The 17,078-nt window shown below is 42.5% G+C and overlaps 1 protein-coding gene across 2 annotated transcripts in view; it reads left to right on the top strand.

Moving 5' to 3' along the window:
* The first annotated feature begins 3,320 nt into the window (after window positions 1–3,320).
* Window positions 3,321–17,078, top strand: part of kirrel1b (kirre like nephrin family adhesion molecule 1b) — a 47,402-nt gene continuing 33,644 nt past the window's right edge. For both annotated transcript variants that reach the window (XM_088311257.1, XM_088311259.1), the window contains exon 1: window positions 3,321–3,645. In XM_088311257.1, coding sequence (XP_088167383.1) covers window positions 3,594–3,645 — 52 coding nt within the window. In that variant the 5' untranslated portion in view covers window positions 3,321–3,593. The remainder of the gene's footprint in view (window positions 3,646–17,078) is intronic.

Genomic DNA, 17,078 nt, shown 5'->3' with positions numbered 1-17,078 from the left:
CATTTTATAGACACTAGTGTGGATTATTGCACGCTTCTGTACAGGTGTGCTTGGAATAGTGTGGAAGAGCAAGTGCAAACATTCCCAACACATGTTGTAGAAAGTCTTCCCTGGGAGAGAAGAAGATGGCATCGCTGCAAACTCCACAATGTCCCTAATGCACTTTTTTTTTCTTTCATTTGGTGTCCCAACACTTTTTTCCACCGCCAAATATCTGCAAATGGCGTCCCAATACGTGTTGGTGTTTGTTTGTTTTATTTGTTCTGGAATGTTCAGGGATTCTTCTTCGTTTTCAAGTCAGCCCCCTTTCCTCCTTTGTCGTCCCTTTCACGCTGCCTATCAAAGTTTTTTTTTTTTTTTTTTTTGTGCTGTTCTTCGTGTGAAAGGTATTGACATGGGCTGCTCATTTTCAGCTTCAGGGGCGGGACGATGATTGTGTGAAATGGAATTCTGCAAGGATGTTGAAGGCAACGCCTCTTCCTTGTGTTCTGTGTGGAAAAAAAAGGACCTGTTTGTTAAAGCCGGCTTTTTACCGTGCGTTTGCTGTTTTCTGTACGAAAGGGACACATACCGCTAATTTCCTGTCTTTGGAGGAAGTGTCACAGTGTGACTGTGTGAAAGGGTGGAGCCTGGGTAAAATGGATGCTGTGTCTGTGTGAAATCGCACAGTTGCTCTGGAATTTCACACTTTCACATAAAACCCAGTAAAGCGAAATGTTTTCTGTGTAAAAGGTAACAAGATTCAGATGTACCATCACAAGCGTTGCAGATAGCGACTGTGTGAAAGAAAAACAGTGGATCCGAAGTCTCTGTGTCAAAATGCAAACGGCTGACCAGAAATTTCAGCAAAGATCCTCACGTGAGTGAAATTTACAGACGGGCTGCTTATTTCCCAACTTCCTGCAAAGCTAGTTTTATTCAGTTTTTTTTTTTTTTTTAATTCCTTTGTTTGTTTCAATTTCCCTGCGTGAGAGGTACAAAATAGTTGCTGAGTCAAAGCGCAGGACAGTTGATTGGAAATCTTACACTTTCACACATAACCCAGCAAAGAGCCTCACGTTTGCTGTTTTGTGTGTGAAATTTACCGACACAGGAGGCTTATTTCCCAACTTCCTGCAAAAGCTGTTTTGTTTGTTTTGTTTTTTTTTTACCCCCTTGATTGCTGTTTTCCGTGTGAAAGGCAACGACATAAACTGCTAATTTTCCAACTCCCTGTCAATCTGTGTTATTTGCTGCTTTGTGTGTGAAAAGTACCAAAACAGACCACTCATTTCCTGTTAACGCATCATTTTTCCACCATTTGTCGGTGTGAAAGGTACCCACGCCCCACGGGGACTGTTAACTTTCCAGTGACCTGTCAAAGTTGGCTGTTTCCCTGTGTTTGCTGTTTTCAGCGTTTAAGGTACAGACCGAATTGCTTCCATGTAAAAAAAAAAATAACAAACACAAAAAAAAACGCTCTTTCATCTTTCATTCTGTTTTTGTTTATTCTGCTTTTTTTTTCCATGGAAAGCCCTGCGTGAAAGGGGCTAGCGACCGCATTGTAGCCTAGCTAGCGTACTAACATATGCTAAGCTAACTGCTACAGCAAAGGCGTTAAAAAGTCAAAAGTCACGCGATTTGTAGCAATTTTAGCGGAACACAACACTTGATTTTTTTTTTTGTCCGCCGTCGCTGGCGTCTGATGACCAGAGGGGGGCGCTGTTGTCCCCACGCCTGCGTTGAAACGCCAAGAAGAAGAATTAGAAAAATGTGTTGTTTTGTAAAATAAGAAATGAAAAAAAATCTGCAAAAGCCCAGCGGACCTATATTTGCCTGTAATCAGTCGTCCTGTCTTTTGTCTTAGCTGATGTGCTAGCATGTAGCTTGCATGAGAACCAGTGGGGTGGTGTGTAGTGTAGTGCGTGCGGGACAAAATGTCTGCCCTCCTCCGGTCTGCAGAAGTCAGGGCTTGTTTTATCTTAAATTATGTCATAATTTTTATTTTCTGTTTTTCTTTTTTTTTTAGATGTCTAGAATGCTCCCAAACTTGTACTGTAGATTTTTTTTTTGTATATAGTATTTCATATCATGACGTGTATGTTGATTGGACGAATGATTATGATGTCACCAAGCCGCATGCTGTGGTTGGCTCCTATGTTCAAATTGTACTTATTTTGAATTTTAATGTTTTCTTTAGGATTTTTTTTTTTGATTGATTATTTGTTAAAATTCCAGTTTTTTTGTTGTTGACCTAAATAAAGATGCAATTGGGTTAATTTCACCCATCTTGGTCCTGCATTTTTTTCAGTTTCATTTATGTCAGTTTCAATATGTAATTTGTGCACAGTTTTGTGCGCATTTTACTTAAAAAAAAAAGAGTAGGAGGAAAAAAGTGAATTTGTATAAAAACAAAAAGGTTCTAAAATGCCTTATTAACCACAACTTTGTTTTTGTGGTTATTTTACTTTAAAAAATGTGTAAGAAAACCCGTATGAAGTTTTAAATATACCCCCCAAAAAATTGTAAAACCACGGATTTAAGGTGGTTGATTTCTAAAATGTCTACATGTAATGAAAGTGTGCGTTTTCATGCTTATTTTGCTCAAAGAAAATGAAGAAAAAAAGCTTGAAACTGAAACTTTCACATACGCCACAAAAATTGATTGACAGAATTGTAAAATTGTTGCGTGTCGTGTAGTTTATATAACGGCCAGCAGAGGGAAGTACAATCCAAATAAATTTCCAACGTGCTTTATGGACATAAAATGTTGCTTCAGTCAAAAATCTGTTTGTCTATACCGTAGTTTTTCTGCACCACGTGACATAAATTAATTTGTCAACAGTCACGTGCTAAAAGTCTCTTTTTTCCATGTAAATGCCATTGTACGTAATACAACTAAATTGTAGTTATTAGATGTCGAACAAGATTAAAAATCCTACTAAAAGCAATAACAATATTTATGTTTAATAGTCCATTTAAATTTATTTAAATTCTATGGATAAATTTAAATTTTTGTATCATTCAAAAATGGTTTGACCTAATCAACAATCTAGTTGGCTGTTTGACAGATTATCCGATAACAATTACAATTATTTTATTCATCATTTGTATTTTTTATTCTGATCAGTTTTTGTGTATGTATTTCTTCACCATTTCCCAAATGTACGGTAACTTTCAATCTCTGAAGCGCAGTTTCGCTAACGGCCACTGGAGGGAACCCTTTGCATGCTTGCCGTCCAAAACGGAGCTTCGCAAAGGAGGAAGGACTCATGGGGGGGGGGTGGTTTGATGAGAATGATGATGAGGAGTGGGGGGGGGCTTTTGAGGAAGAGGCGGGGGGGAAAGCGAGAGCAAGATCGTGCGCCGCTCAAACGCCAGCAGAGCGCTGCGAGGAACGGACGAGCGTGAACACAACACTACAAAGTGCACGCGGACAACCAAAGAGGAATATTTCTTCTCCGCTTGTCTTGAATTTCAAATATTAATCACAACCAATAAGTCTCGCTTGGCCTCTCTGATGAGTGGAATCCGGTGGGAGTTGACGGAGGCGCGCGCGGCGGCGGCGGCGGCGGCTGGGCGCTACGACGAGCACGCGCGGGGCTGAAAGCATCATGAAGCAGCCTTTGTGGATCCTAACTTTGCTCGTCGTCACTTTGCTGCCAGGTGAGCACCCGCGCACGCGGACACTATAAAGTTCAACGAGCATCCGCTGCTTTGTTACTTTTGTTGTTGCTGATGAGCGCCGATTGGCAGTTGATTGGTCGCACCTGGAAGCCATTCAGTTTGATGGCTGGAGAAGCCCGTGGGCATGACGTCATCTTGGCAAGCTTTGTGGTCATGAAGGCGACATGGCAGCTTTGAAGTAGTTTGGATGTGGTTTTGGTTGAATCCGCTTTGCTAGCGAGTGTCAATGGAGAGCACACAACAGTTGAGTCTGGCACACCGGATCCATGCGGATCACCGATGTGTCTGTTTGAGTGGAGAGATAATGGCAACATGATGCTTTTAGTGTAAAAGCCGGACTCATGCTGCAAACTTGTGTGCATGAATGGAGCGAGGATAGCGACATGACATGATGGTTTTGGGTGCGTGGAGCTCGCTCGGTGACCTCTCCAGTGGATCGATGATAGTTTGTTTTGGGTTAGCGTGAGTATGTTTGTCTGCGCTTTGTGTTGAGTAGAGCCATGATCGCAAGATGACTTTGGTATGTTGCAACTAACCGTCACGCGCGTTCTTGAGTTGAATCGTTTGTGTGGAGAGATGATTGACAGGTTACATGCTTCACATGTTTTCTAGCGTTTGTGTGTGTGCGTGTACGTGCGTGTGTGTACCTGCCTCGCCACCTGGGTCCGCACCACCACCACCGCAGGCCCCCGGCGGCCGTGGTGGCGGTCCGCAGACGCTGATGCACACCGACAGGTCGTCTTCACACGACGAGGCCTGAACTAGGAAGCGTTGCATTGTGGAACTTGACGGCCCCCTTTCGCACTGCACTGACTTGTAAATGGATGGCCTGAAGATAGAAACACAGGATGAGATGGCGGAATCGAGACAATAATTTGCCGGCTTCGGAGGTAGTAGCTGAGATGTAACAGCAGCACCTTTAAAACTGTTTTTAAAAGTTCGTAGGGTATCGTGTCGTCGTTCTGAAACATTCTCAATCAGAGGACAACAAAGCTTAACACCTGAAAACAAACGTCTCCTGCCCTGTTGTCAAAAGTAGTTGTTCCTTCACCACTCCTTGTCAAAGTCACTACATATTCATCCGACATTTTCATTGTTCGGCTTGAAGTCAAGCCGTGGATTTCTCAGTTGCAAAGGTAATTTTTTTTTTCTTTTCCTTTATTGTAATATCAAAGGATCTAACTAAAATCCAGTCTGTGTTGTTCCACATAAAGAAATTCAACAATGGACGGAATAGGGCACAAAGTCCCCACTTCCATTTTCCACTTACACATCAGTTGCATTTCCTGGGGGAAAAAAATTAACATCTCGCTCCATGTTGTGTCCAAAGCGATTCTCCACATTATTTTCATTTTTTTCCGTCACTGTTTTGAACGTTGAAATTAAAAGTCCACCTGTTGCTTTTCTGCCTTTGGAGGAAGTGTGGATGCAAAACCATCTTTGTGTCCGAGTCGTCCGCTATGATGGATTATTGTTAATAGCCGACACGCAATTCACCTTCTGATATCTTCACAGCTATTTTTCTTTGTCTTTTTTTTCTCCATCACATCAGAGGTAGACTCAAAGCTATAAAAAGCCGGAATCACCCTGCTTTCACTCTTTCCTTTTTTATTATTTTAATTTTTTTTCCCCGAAGAGCATCAAAATGGTTGTGAAAAACGATGTCTACAAAGAGGGCAAGCAAAAACTCTCTCTCTTTCTCGCTCCCTTTCAAGTTATGCTCGCTCGACCCGTCTGAATGGACCGCCCATGTGAAAATCCATTCAGACGCGCATCTTGACGAGCAACAACCGGCAGCAATCAAGGGCGTCCTTCCACAAAAAATCACAATCACGAGCCTTTATCACGGTACAGTAATGATACTTAGTGAGTGACTTAATATCAATCTTGTCATCCACAAGACTGCGGGTATGCGGCGGGGGGACTCCCTTTCACCAGGAACGGCTAGATTGAAGGGAACGAGTTGTTGTGTTTGTGGCTTCAAAGGCGTGAAAGGGATGATGAAGGAGAGTACGGGAGCTTGCTGCCTGTTCTGATTCTGAAATAATTTTAGTTCGTTGATAGGTTTTAAAAAAAATAATGCGAATTAGGGATATATTTTATTTGTATTTGATTGTACAATGTTAATACTAGTGGTGGGAAAAATCTGAAATTATCACGAATTTTAACAAACAGTATTGGTAGTTGGGATGGGATGAAATATTGTAAGGCCTAAATATCCATCCATTATCTGTAACGCTTGTCCTCACGAGGGTCGCGGGAGGTGTGGGGGGGGTGCTGGAGCCTATCCCAGCTGTCTTCGGGCAGTCGACGGGGGACACCCTGAACTGGTTGCCAGCCAATCGCAGGGCACATGTAGATGAACAAACCTCCGCGCTCACACTCATACATAGCGGCAATTTAGAGTGTCCAATCAGCCTGCCATGCATGTTTTTGGAATGTGGGAGGAAACCAGAGCACCCAGAGAAAACCCACGCAGATAACATGCATAGCTGTAGCTATTACTGTACAGTATCGTAACTCTGGAAATCACAAAATATCAATATTGAGATGCATGGTATCATTTTGTCAAATTTCAAGGATTGTATTGCGCTCAATCAAAAATGTCAATATCGCGATGTACAATCAATGGACAAAATATCGATATGTCATTAAGTTTCACAGCATGGTGGCGCTATGAAATATGTCATGCATCATATCAGAAGTTGCGATAACGGCCTCGCCAACTCCTGATGGGCGGGAATTGAAACACAAGCTGGCGGCTGCATGGGTGGCGACCAATCCCGCTTCTCGTCCTATCTAATCATCATCGTCATCCATCGTCGTTTACAAGGGAAGTGCCGGAAAGCCGGATCGTCCTCGCAAAAAGAAGAAGGCGCTTGTGCGAGCGGGAATGAAAGAGGTTGCTCGCAGCAGCCAGTTCAATTACAGATAAGAGAAACGCGTCGCAAGGTGCTAAAATGTTGAATTGCGGCCGAGACGATAGCGCGACTGGAGGCCAAATGGAGATTAGCCGGCACCCGATTTCGACATGAACAAGTTTGCCGCTTAAACGTCCCTTCGGTGGAACTTGTTGAAATGTGATGATATGCTCATTTAGATGATGTTTAATTAAAAGAAAATGCTCAAGTGTAATGTGACGTGTCCGCAGATAAAAGTTGCGCGCTTAAAAAGTTTCAAGAGAACTTTGGACGCTGGATCCGCAAATGATCAAAGCTAAAAAAAAAGATTGGCTTTCAACTCCAAATTATATGACAGACCGATTTGGATCATATTAATAATATCCGGCATTTGTAGAGAACCATGTCATGAATTCATAAAAGACCACTGGTAGGATGAAAGAAGGTCCAGTATCCATACTGTGCCTTATTAAATTTACAATATCGCACATCCACTTGAAAAGCAAAGTAGACGCACAATGCGCAGAGGCGGGTTAGACACGATGTTGGTAACAAGCAATATCGCAAAGTATCCCAAGTGTCAAGGTTTAGCACCAATACATCGAAATTCCGGCTTCTTTAATGTTACCCATTTCACCCGATTTTCTTGATTTCTTTTGGACATGAGATGGTACGGCGGCCCAAAAAACGGACAATAGAGTTGTGAAAGCGCACTTGTTTTTCCACCTTCTGGGATGGATATTTACGTTACGCCTGTTTGTAAATAAAGTTATGCATAATATGGACAACAAACAACGCTGGGCTAATGTCTGGTTGGATGAAGAGCACATAGCAGGTAGCTTAGTGATTTTAATGTCTGCAAGTGGGAGGATGTTGAGTTGGGAGGGGGTGGTTTGAAAAAAAAAAAAAAAAGCTAATTTCTTCTCTTCTCTTAAATAACTGTGTTTCTATAGCAACGGGCCGCTGGAGGAGGAGAGAGGGGAAAGTGGGGGTGTACCAGCGGGAGAGAGAGCGAGACAGCGTTACCCTGGCAACAGAGGAAGAGGGCGAATAAAGAAAGTTTGAAGGGAAGGGAAAAATACAATGGCGTTTAAAAAAAAAAAAAAAAGACTTACTGGAGAAGTAGTGCAGTTAAAATTAATTAAACGGGCGAGAGTTAATTGAAAATGTAATGAGTTAGTCGGAACATGCGAGTGTCAGGACGCCCGCGATGGACGTCGGCCGTTAAGTCGTCACAGAAGCCGTTAATCCCTTAAGAGTCCGTCTAATGAGACAACCGGCTGCCTTTTGATTGGACGCCGTCGCCGTCAAATGACTTGACGACCAGTTTCAGACGCTAGCATGTCTAGCGTAGCATCGTCGATCACCAAAATGTGGAATACCATTTTTATGGACGTACGCCCAAGGCCTCAAAAATAAAATTATATTATTTACACATTATATCATTATATATCCCCTATATATTTTTGGGAGATGCTGTACGTCAACTTTGTTTTGCCTTCTCATAGGAAATATTGGACGTAGACTTAGTCCGATTCATGTGACGCAATATTTCCACAATGCAGGAAGTAGCCCAGCCTCCGGACAAACAAAAATGTTTGTACTAATTGAATTCGGTTAAAAGTGGTTTGATCGTGATTCTGCATCATCAGCTTCTTAACGCACGGAGACAAAATTGCGTAAACGTGTCAGCCTTGGTGGAGGTTTGCCATCAACTAGTACAACATGGAAAATGGCTTCTGATTGGTTCAAAGAGCCCGTGCTGCGTTGGCCTTGTTTCTTTTTTATTTATTTATTATTTTTTTTACTCTCAGCTCAAGACCTCACATGACCTCCATCGCCAAGTGAGCATTGCGAGGAGGAGGCAGTGAGGTAAGCGGTCTGTGCGTGGGTTGTGGTGGTGGGGGGGGGGGGGTTCCGCAGCTAGAAGGGGATTGATTGGAAGTCTGACAGTTCAGACAGCCGCGACCTCCTCGCAGGGTTCATTACTCCTCGAGTTTCCTGAAATAAGAGAAGAAGAAAACGGGAGTGACAACGATTCCACTGATTTTTAGAAGGCGCTAAAATCAAGATTTTTTTTCCTCAGAATTTTCCCTTGTTTTCCATTTTTTTCTCATATACTCTTCAATTTATTTCTAATAAATTATCGTTCGCTTCTCACCTAATTTTTTTTCCGGGTAATCCCGTGATTTTTTTTTTTGTGTTTTACATTTGTCAAGATTGCCCTGCAATTGGCTGGCAACCAGTTCAGGGTGTCCCCCGCCTACTGCCCGAAGATAGCTGGGATAGGCTCCAGCACCCCCCGCGACCCTAGTGAGGAGAAGCGGTACAGATGATGGATGGATGGATACATTTGTCAAGATTTTTTTTTTTCATATTTAGTTTTTCCAATCCTGTTGTTACTTGATTTCGTTTTCAGATTTTTTTTTTATTTTAAATTTATTTTTCCAGTTATTATTTTTCCCAGATTGTGATTTATTTCCACATTTTCAATTAACTTTAAACGCTCAAGCCATGTAGACGGGTTACTCAAAATGGGGGGGGGTGCACTGCTTCCCACGCATGCGCAGAAGGTCCGGAGTAGTCGGCGTCTCCATCGGCTTTGGTGACGTGTCATTTTCCGGTCGGACGTGCCGACTTTGAGGCGGACGCGACAGTTGATCACGACGCCCGATGTCGGATTGGTGTGGAAAGATCTTTGAACGGAAACGCGCCAAACTATTTTTGACTCATCAGGTTTTATAGTGGCAGGCGTGAACGTACAGAACAGACTTTGCGGTATGAAAACCGGGTTGAGCATTTGAATCTTTCTCACACGCTCAGCAGTCTTTGAAACGTCTAAAACAAAAAGTGACACTTTCTCCTCATTTTGTCTGTAAAGTCGTCCTCGACTTTTCCACCGCTACGCAGCAGTTTTGTGCGCTGTGTTCTCTTGAAAACGGCACAAAGATCCGCCGTGTTTGCAGACTTAGCAGCAGCGCGATGGGGAACAAAAGTTTTTTTTCCAAAGATTTGCCGACTATTCCCCGCGCTGGCGCTTAATCCCCAGTAATTAGTCTTCTTGTTTGCCGAGGAATATCCTTCTGTCTGCCGCTTCTTCCCCCGGTGAATCAGGAGATAAAAGTGCGTCGGGGAAAAGAAAAAAAAAAAAAGCGTCCTCTTCCGCCTTGTAAACACTCGCCGTCTCTTTCTGAAGCGCACTTACGTGACACGTGCTCATTAATCATTTCTGTTTGCTGCGCTCAAGCTCGCCAGACTAATTATTTTCCACAAGGAACGGCCATTAGAATTTCTAGCGCATAAATTCACCCCCCCCCCCCCCCCACCCGCGTGCTCTCAAACATAAAATGGGAAATCGTTTTTCTTCCCGGATTTTTTTACGGCGGGATAATGAGACGCGCGCGCGTAGGCTACGGCGTGGTGGTCGGGTGCACCCGCCCGGGACATCTGTCTATTTTAAGCTATAGCTGCCGGCCAGCCGAGCGCTGGCCTGTTTTACATGGATAGCAAATAGCTATTAGGCCTAACTGCCAGCCAGTTAGCCGGCGGCCATCTGCCGCACGCTGCAATTATGCGGCGGGAAATATACTCGTTATGAGCGCGCCGAGCATTAACGACCCGGTGCGGCGCTAAATACGCCGGCGGAAAAGAAGGGAGGATTTTTGGGGGGGGGGGGGGCGCTCGATGCGGTGGTCGGTCGAAATGTGTGGTGGGAAGGTGTGTTGTTGAGGGCAAAGATGGTAGCTGATGTGGAGCAGCTGGGCTAATTTGTAGTAGTAGGGTTTCAAATTAGGGTTTCAAGCTTGTGTTAGGGTTTCCGATTAGGGTTTTATGAAAAGGTTCAAAGTAGGGATTCAAGATGAGGTCAGAGTAGCAAATTAGGGGTCAAGGTTTCAAATTGGGGTTTCAAGACGAGGTTATGGTTTCAAATTAAGATTTCCAGCCTGGGTCAGGGTTGAAATTTCGGGCTTCAAAATCGGGCTAATGTTTCGAGTAAGGGTTTCAAGTCAAGGGTTTAACATTTGTAGGTTAAAACAGGGGTATGGTTTGAAACAGAATAGGGTTTGAGGCTTTTTTTTTTTTTTTTGTTTGTGTTAGCTTTGAGGCTTCTGTTGATGTGCTAATTGAGGCTCCACTTCCTCCACCAATTCCTTCAGTTGGGTCCCGCTTCGAGCCGGCGGCCGTCACGACGCCGCCAAGCATCTTTGCCGACGAGTAATTAGAAGCTTCTGATAATCTTTGCCAGCAAGCGCTTATCTCAATTCCGCGCCATTGTCTTTGCGCCCACAAACAAATCCACCCCCCCCCCTACACACACACACACATACACAAAATTTGCCCCACCGCCGCCCCCATCCTGTCCGTCGACGGCGATAATCGCGCAGATTGCAAATATCAACCGGCCAGGTGCCGCGTCCGCAGCTGTGTGCATGACAAGCGCTGACAAAATCCTGAATAGGCTTTCAAAATTGAGTTCAAGGTTGAATCCAGGGTTAGGGTTTCAAATTAGGCATTCAAAGAAGAGTTATGGTTTGAAATGAGGGTTTTAAGATCGGATTTGTTTTTCAAATTGTGTCAAAGAAGGGTGAAGGTTTCAAATTAGGCTTTGAAGTCTGGGTAAAGCTTTTAATCTTGGGTTAGGATTTCAAATACGGTTTCCAATTCAGGTTCGAAGCCTTGTTTGGGGGTTCAAACTTGAAATTCCAAGGAAGGTTTTTGGCATTCAAATGATGTTAAGGGTTGCAAATGAGAAACCAAGATTATGGTTTTAAAACTGGGTTATGGTTTCAAGGTAAGGTTTTAAAACGTCGGTTATGGCCTCGTGTCAAAACACTCGACTTGTTTGCGATGTGAGGAAAGACCTTTTTTTTTTCTCGTTTCCTCTCTCGTGTGTGTTTGGGCCTCACTTGGATTCCTGCGTTACCATGACGACGGCATGCTTCCCTCATCTCTCCTTTGTCACTGTTACCATGGTAACATGTCTCTTTGCCTGCCTGCTACCTGTATGCCTCTCTTTGTCCTCTCGTTCCCCCCCCCATTTTCTTTCCCTGCGTTTGACTTGTGCCGTCGAATTTGTCTTCCTTTTTTTTCTTTCCTCCTTCCGTCATTTTTTGATTTGCAACAAAATTTGTGTCGTTTCGTTTTTTTCTTGTTTGTTTTTTTACGACCAAGAGGGATTTATGCAATTTTTACAGACGGCAGCTGTTGCCATGGCGACGCAAGTTTTGGATTTGCCGTGTGTGGCGAGGGATGAATGGGAGGATTGAAGAAAGAGAGAGGGAGAAAGAAGAAGGGGTGCAGAGTGGAGAAAAGCGTTCCGATTTGTCTTTTATGCCAAAATGCAGACGGCAGACGTTTTGACAGGGAGACAAACAACTCAAAGATGATTTTGAAAAAAAAAAAAACAAAAAAAAAAAACAGCTGCCTTCTTGTAAAACAATGCTTTTTAATTTCATGCTGTCACTCATGCGGATGCGAACGCTTCACGAAGCACTCGGCTCGTGAAGTGCCGATTTGGGGTTTCGATGGAAACGCACAACTAATAACGTCACCTATCGATGTTTTGAGTGATTCTGTCATGACATGAGCTCCAATTGACAAAGTAAAATAGAAAAAGGAAAGCCCTCACCAAGGCCTTTAATTTGAGATATGACTCAATATAGTTCGTTTCAAATCCATTTTTGACCTTCCTGCACGTACGAGTCAAATGTTGACATTTTCAAGACTCACCATAGGCAGTCATGCTGGCCAAATAATGACACGTTTGGAAACTTCTCATCACGGCTTGTAAATGGACGTTTGACGCATTCGAGTTTGTGGATAATGCATTTTTGACCTGTCGATTTATTTTGAAGACAAAATACATTTTTATGGGTTATTATCCGACCACGTCTGGTCATATTGATGTAACATTTATATATTTGGAAAGCCCTCACTGAGTGCTTTCATTTGACGTGTGACTTAATGTGGTTCAGTGAAAATCTATTGGGGACAATTGTACTCCTACTTGCCAGTCAACGTTGACATTTCAAAGCAAAGAAATTTTGTTTGGAGGCCTTTGTGTCATCATTTAGGGTTGTTCTGACAAAAATAATTGTGTATTTTGGAAAATTCCAGACAACGCCTTTAATTTGACATATGACTCATTATGGTTTGTTGATAATACATTTTGCACCGGTCTACCCTTTTTACTTGTCAACGTTGACATTTCCAAGCCCAAAACAAAACAAAAAAAAGCATTTTTTTTTTGTCAGTACATCATCACATCAGGTCATATCAAGAAACTGTGGACCTTTATGGAAAAACCTCACCAAGGCTTTTAATTTGATATATGACTCAATGTAGTTTAGTGCAAATAGATTTTGGACCATTTAACTATTTTTACGAGTTAATGTCAACATCAAAAGTGAGTGAGTAGGGTCCACTGTCGCCATCATATGAGGTTATACTCACAAAATAATTCTAGATCGAAATAGCCCCCATCACAGCCTTTAAGATGATGAACAACACTAAGCAGGGTGTTGAAAATGTTTTTTTTGGACTTGTTTACTAGTCAACTTGGACTAAGCAAAAAGTAAATAGTGTTTTGGCGCCACTGTGTCAGCATGTTAGGTCATAGTCACAAATAAATGACATGTCTGTAAAGCCCATGCCAAGGCCTTTAAGGTGAGGTGTCACTCAGAATGGTTTGTCAAATTATGTATTTTTTAAACTTCTTACGGTATTTCATCGACTTTGATGTCGTTCAAATCACGGCAAAACTGGCTGACCACTATTAAGAATGATGGGATGAAACATTTCGTGATCGACTTGTTTGACATTGTTGTTCGAAGAAATGATAAAGAAAAAAAAGAAACGAGAAAAAAAAGCGCGCGATCCACAGTGATGTGTTTATGACCATGGGAAAACCGAAAACGTTGAGAAAAGAGACACTCCAATAATGAGTGGGCAAATCCTTTTTCAGCTGTCGGGACTTGTGGCTGTCTGTGTAAAGAGACCTTTCGTGAGCAGTATGATGTCAGGAGGGATGTGTGTCGAGGTGGGGTGGGGGTGGGGAGCATGGGGGCGGTCTGTATGTCAGAGGGGTGCTTTAATTCGGGTCGCGCAAACAAACACGGAGGCGGTGGGAATGTTAAGCGTTCCCTTGTCGAACACAAAGTGGCTCCTCAAAGGTCACGCTTGACAGTTGACAGACGGGGCGACAAATCCAATGCAATGACGCCCACCCTTCCCCCCCAACCCTCTTTTCTGTTTCCTGTCATTTTCTGACCTCCACCAACCCACTACCATTTGTAGGGGGCGTGGCATTCTTTAATCCGGCCCACGGTGCGTTTTATTTTTTATTTTTTGGGGTTGTTTTTTTAGTGTTAAATATAAAAATGTGAGTACAATATATTTTGGAAAAAAAACTACCCGCAGTAAATATTAAAATAATTGTTTTAGAATGTGCTTATTTATTTTTTTATTGATTTTTGTATTCATTAAATGTTTATTTATTGTAAATAATAGTAGAGAGGGAAAGAACAATGGAACATTAAACTTTACACTTTTTTTTTTATTTCATCAAATAATTGTTTTCAATGTATTTTTATTTCTTTAATAAACAATTGCTTAAGTTATGTATTCTAATAAGTAAAACCATTTTACGTCCAGAGTACGTTTGAAAAATGTCATTTTATTAGATAACTGTTTCATTGAAATTTTTGTTTTAGTCTTGTACTACATTACACAATTGTTTAATTCGTTATATATAAGAAAATGTACACATGACATTTTGAAAAGTTGATTGGCTTATTTCACAGTTAAAATGTATTTATTCCGCTTTGATATAGGCTTATTTCACAGTTAAAATGTATTTATTCCGCTTTGATATATTTCACTTATCTAATGAAATAATTGTTAACTGACTGTCAATATCATGAAATGTTAATAAGCGAGTATAATCTTTACAATATTGAACTTAACAATTGCGAATGAATGAATTTGACATTTCAAATCCGCGCTTTGACTTTTTTTGGAACTCATTCAGGCATTTCTTTCTTCTTCATCAGCACCTCGTCGTCTTCCTCTTTTGCTATAATGCGATGTAAAGTGTGACATTTTGTCAAGAGTGCCCCGTCGTCCGGGGGCGTCCGATTGAGGCCGAGGATTTGCTGCGGGCTGGACCTGACCCTTCGCCTCCTTCCCTCGTCTCCTCTCGTCTCGTCTCGTCTCCGCGCCGGCTTTGGAATCACCGGGCCGGGGTGCTAATCTGCTTTTTCCTCGTAGCCCCCGCGTCGGTGTTGTGCGAGTTCATTGATAAGGTCTCGGCCGCCCTCAGCGAGCCTCTTTCAGATTCCAGCGTGCGCAGCTTGAGTCAATAGCGCTTTGCCGGCTCATTCCGCAGCTCTGCATCAATACCCGAAGGCTCCCGTGACTTGCCGCTTATGAATATTCAAATGCGTAGTATAATGCGCTTCTCTTTTCACAACGGATATGTTGCTTCTTCTGTTCGTTTTCATCTTCCTCGCACGTTCAGAGCAGTAAGGGGGAAAAAAATAATCAATTCGATAAGCTGCGAAGATAATGGATGGATTGCTCAGATTGAAGAAATTTAGTCCATTCAAGATTGAAAGTGTTGTGTTTTCCCACAATCACAAACGCACCATTGTATAATGTTCTTATGTGTGTGGAAAGATGGATTTAGAACCCTACCACAGGCTAAGAACTCTAATGCTGTCTTAAAGCCTTATCGTACGATAAACCCCCAACCTTTGCTAAATTGAAAGAAAAATTTAGAACTGTTTGAAACCCTAATTTGAAAAATCTTGAAATCTCCAGTCTTTGTTTGAAATGCCAACCTTGTTTTACGACTAACTTGAAATCTGACATATGTTTTTAAATCATTATTTAAAACCCGAACCCAGGTTTGAAAACCTTATTAAAAACTTTAAACCTGTCTTTAAAACCTACCGGTACAGCTACCTGAACCCAGGCCTAAAATCCTAGTTTACATACCTAACCTGCTCTTGATCAATTCTAACTCCACCCCAAGTCTGATTTGAAACCCTTACCCAAAATTGTAAACCCTAATCCAAGTTTAAAACCCTTACCCAGACTTGAGACATTTCTTCAAAACCCCAACCATATGAACTTGAAAAACAAGTTAAAACTCCTGTTAAAATTTAAGATTTTTGTTTTCGAGTGATCCCAATACGAGTAGTCAGTCTTGAGTGCTCACCGATACAAAGTACCGACACCACTTGTAGTACTTTTGGTACATAGTATTTCAATTAACATCAGCGCAGACAATATTAAACAAAGTCCTTTCTGTCTGTGTGATGAACATGATGTGTCCTACAACAGCTGACTTTACAGAACACACAAGATAAAACATTAACAATAATACAAACGTAACAAACCAACCATTCCTACAAACACTTTTTTTTAAGTGGTACAATTCAAAGTCTTCTTTATACCTGTCGATCAGAGAAGTCATGGTCACGGTTTGCATGACATCACACACACGTCGGCTACAAAAGTATTGGTGGCTGGTATCGGCATCCTGAAAATTACTCTATCTTGAAATAAGGCTAGTATCGGGCCAATATCATGCCTGGTATCGGTTCTCGCGCATCTTTATTTGAAAACTTTACGCAATCCCAACACCTAAAGTGGAAACCCGATCGCTAGCTTTCTTAACCTAACAGATTCGAAATGCCAATTTGATGGAAAACCTAACCTTGTCTTGAGAAACCTGACAATTTTGGGGCACTGTATGTAGTTTTAGGGAAACGGCAGAGGTGGAATATGAGAGTCGCCAAATTTCCTTTACTAGACAGACAAAAGCGCAGTACTTTGGAAAGTCTACAGTCACGTACATACACGCACACGCGCGCACACACGCACGCCGTCACTATTAAAAAAAAAACGCAATTGCTGCGTCGGAACTCCGCCGAGGTTTGGCTTCGCTTGTCGCAGCAGACAAAAACACCATTTTTCTCACTGATTATCTTTACAGGCAACTGAAAAATTCATCAAGTTGGAGCTGGGTTGCAGGACTTTGAAAGGGTTTCGTGTACATCCGCGTGTGTGCGTGCGCGCGCGCTGCGATGCAGCTTTTTTTGTGTCACTCTTAATGCTGCCGCCATCGCAACCTCCCGGGGGCTGCGGTCCACGCTCACGTGCACGCATATTATATTTATATGGGTTCATGCGCACGTGCGCGCGCGCACTCCATGCATACGCATCTATTAACGACGACGCGGAACGTAACACACGATGCGCACATTTCTGCTTGAGTAAAATAACAAACCCGTGCTAAGTTGTCATCAGCACATTGCGTGTGTTTGTGTGCGTGTTGTCACGCAGAGGAGCAGAGGTTGACCTCGGGCTAACACAGCTAATTAAAACTGTTCCAGAGAAAACCAGGGAGGAAAACGAGTGGGAGGTGAGGAGAAACAGACTAAGAGATGAGTAGTTGTGTGCGCGAGTGTTTGTGCGTGTATTAACTGACTGGTGTGTCACTGCCAG

This window comes from Idiotropiscis lumnitzeri, chromosome 12 (assembly GCF_059441095.1).
Source record: "Idiotropiscis lumnitzeri isolate Australia: NSW breed Sydney's pygmy pipehorse chromosome 12, RoL_Ilum_1.0, whole genome shotgun sequence".
Taxonomy (NCBI): domain Eukaryota; kingdom Metazoa; phylum Chordata; class Actinopteri; order Syngnathiformes; family Syngnathidae; genus Idiotropiscis; species Idiotropiscis lumnitzeri.
This window is presented reverse-complemented; position numbering and strand designations above follow the sequence as displayed.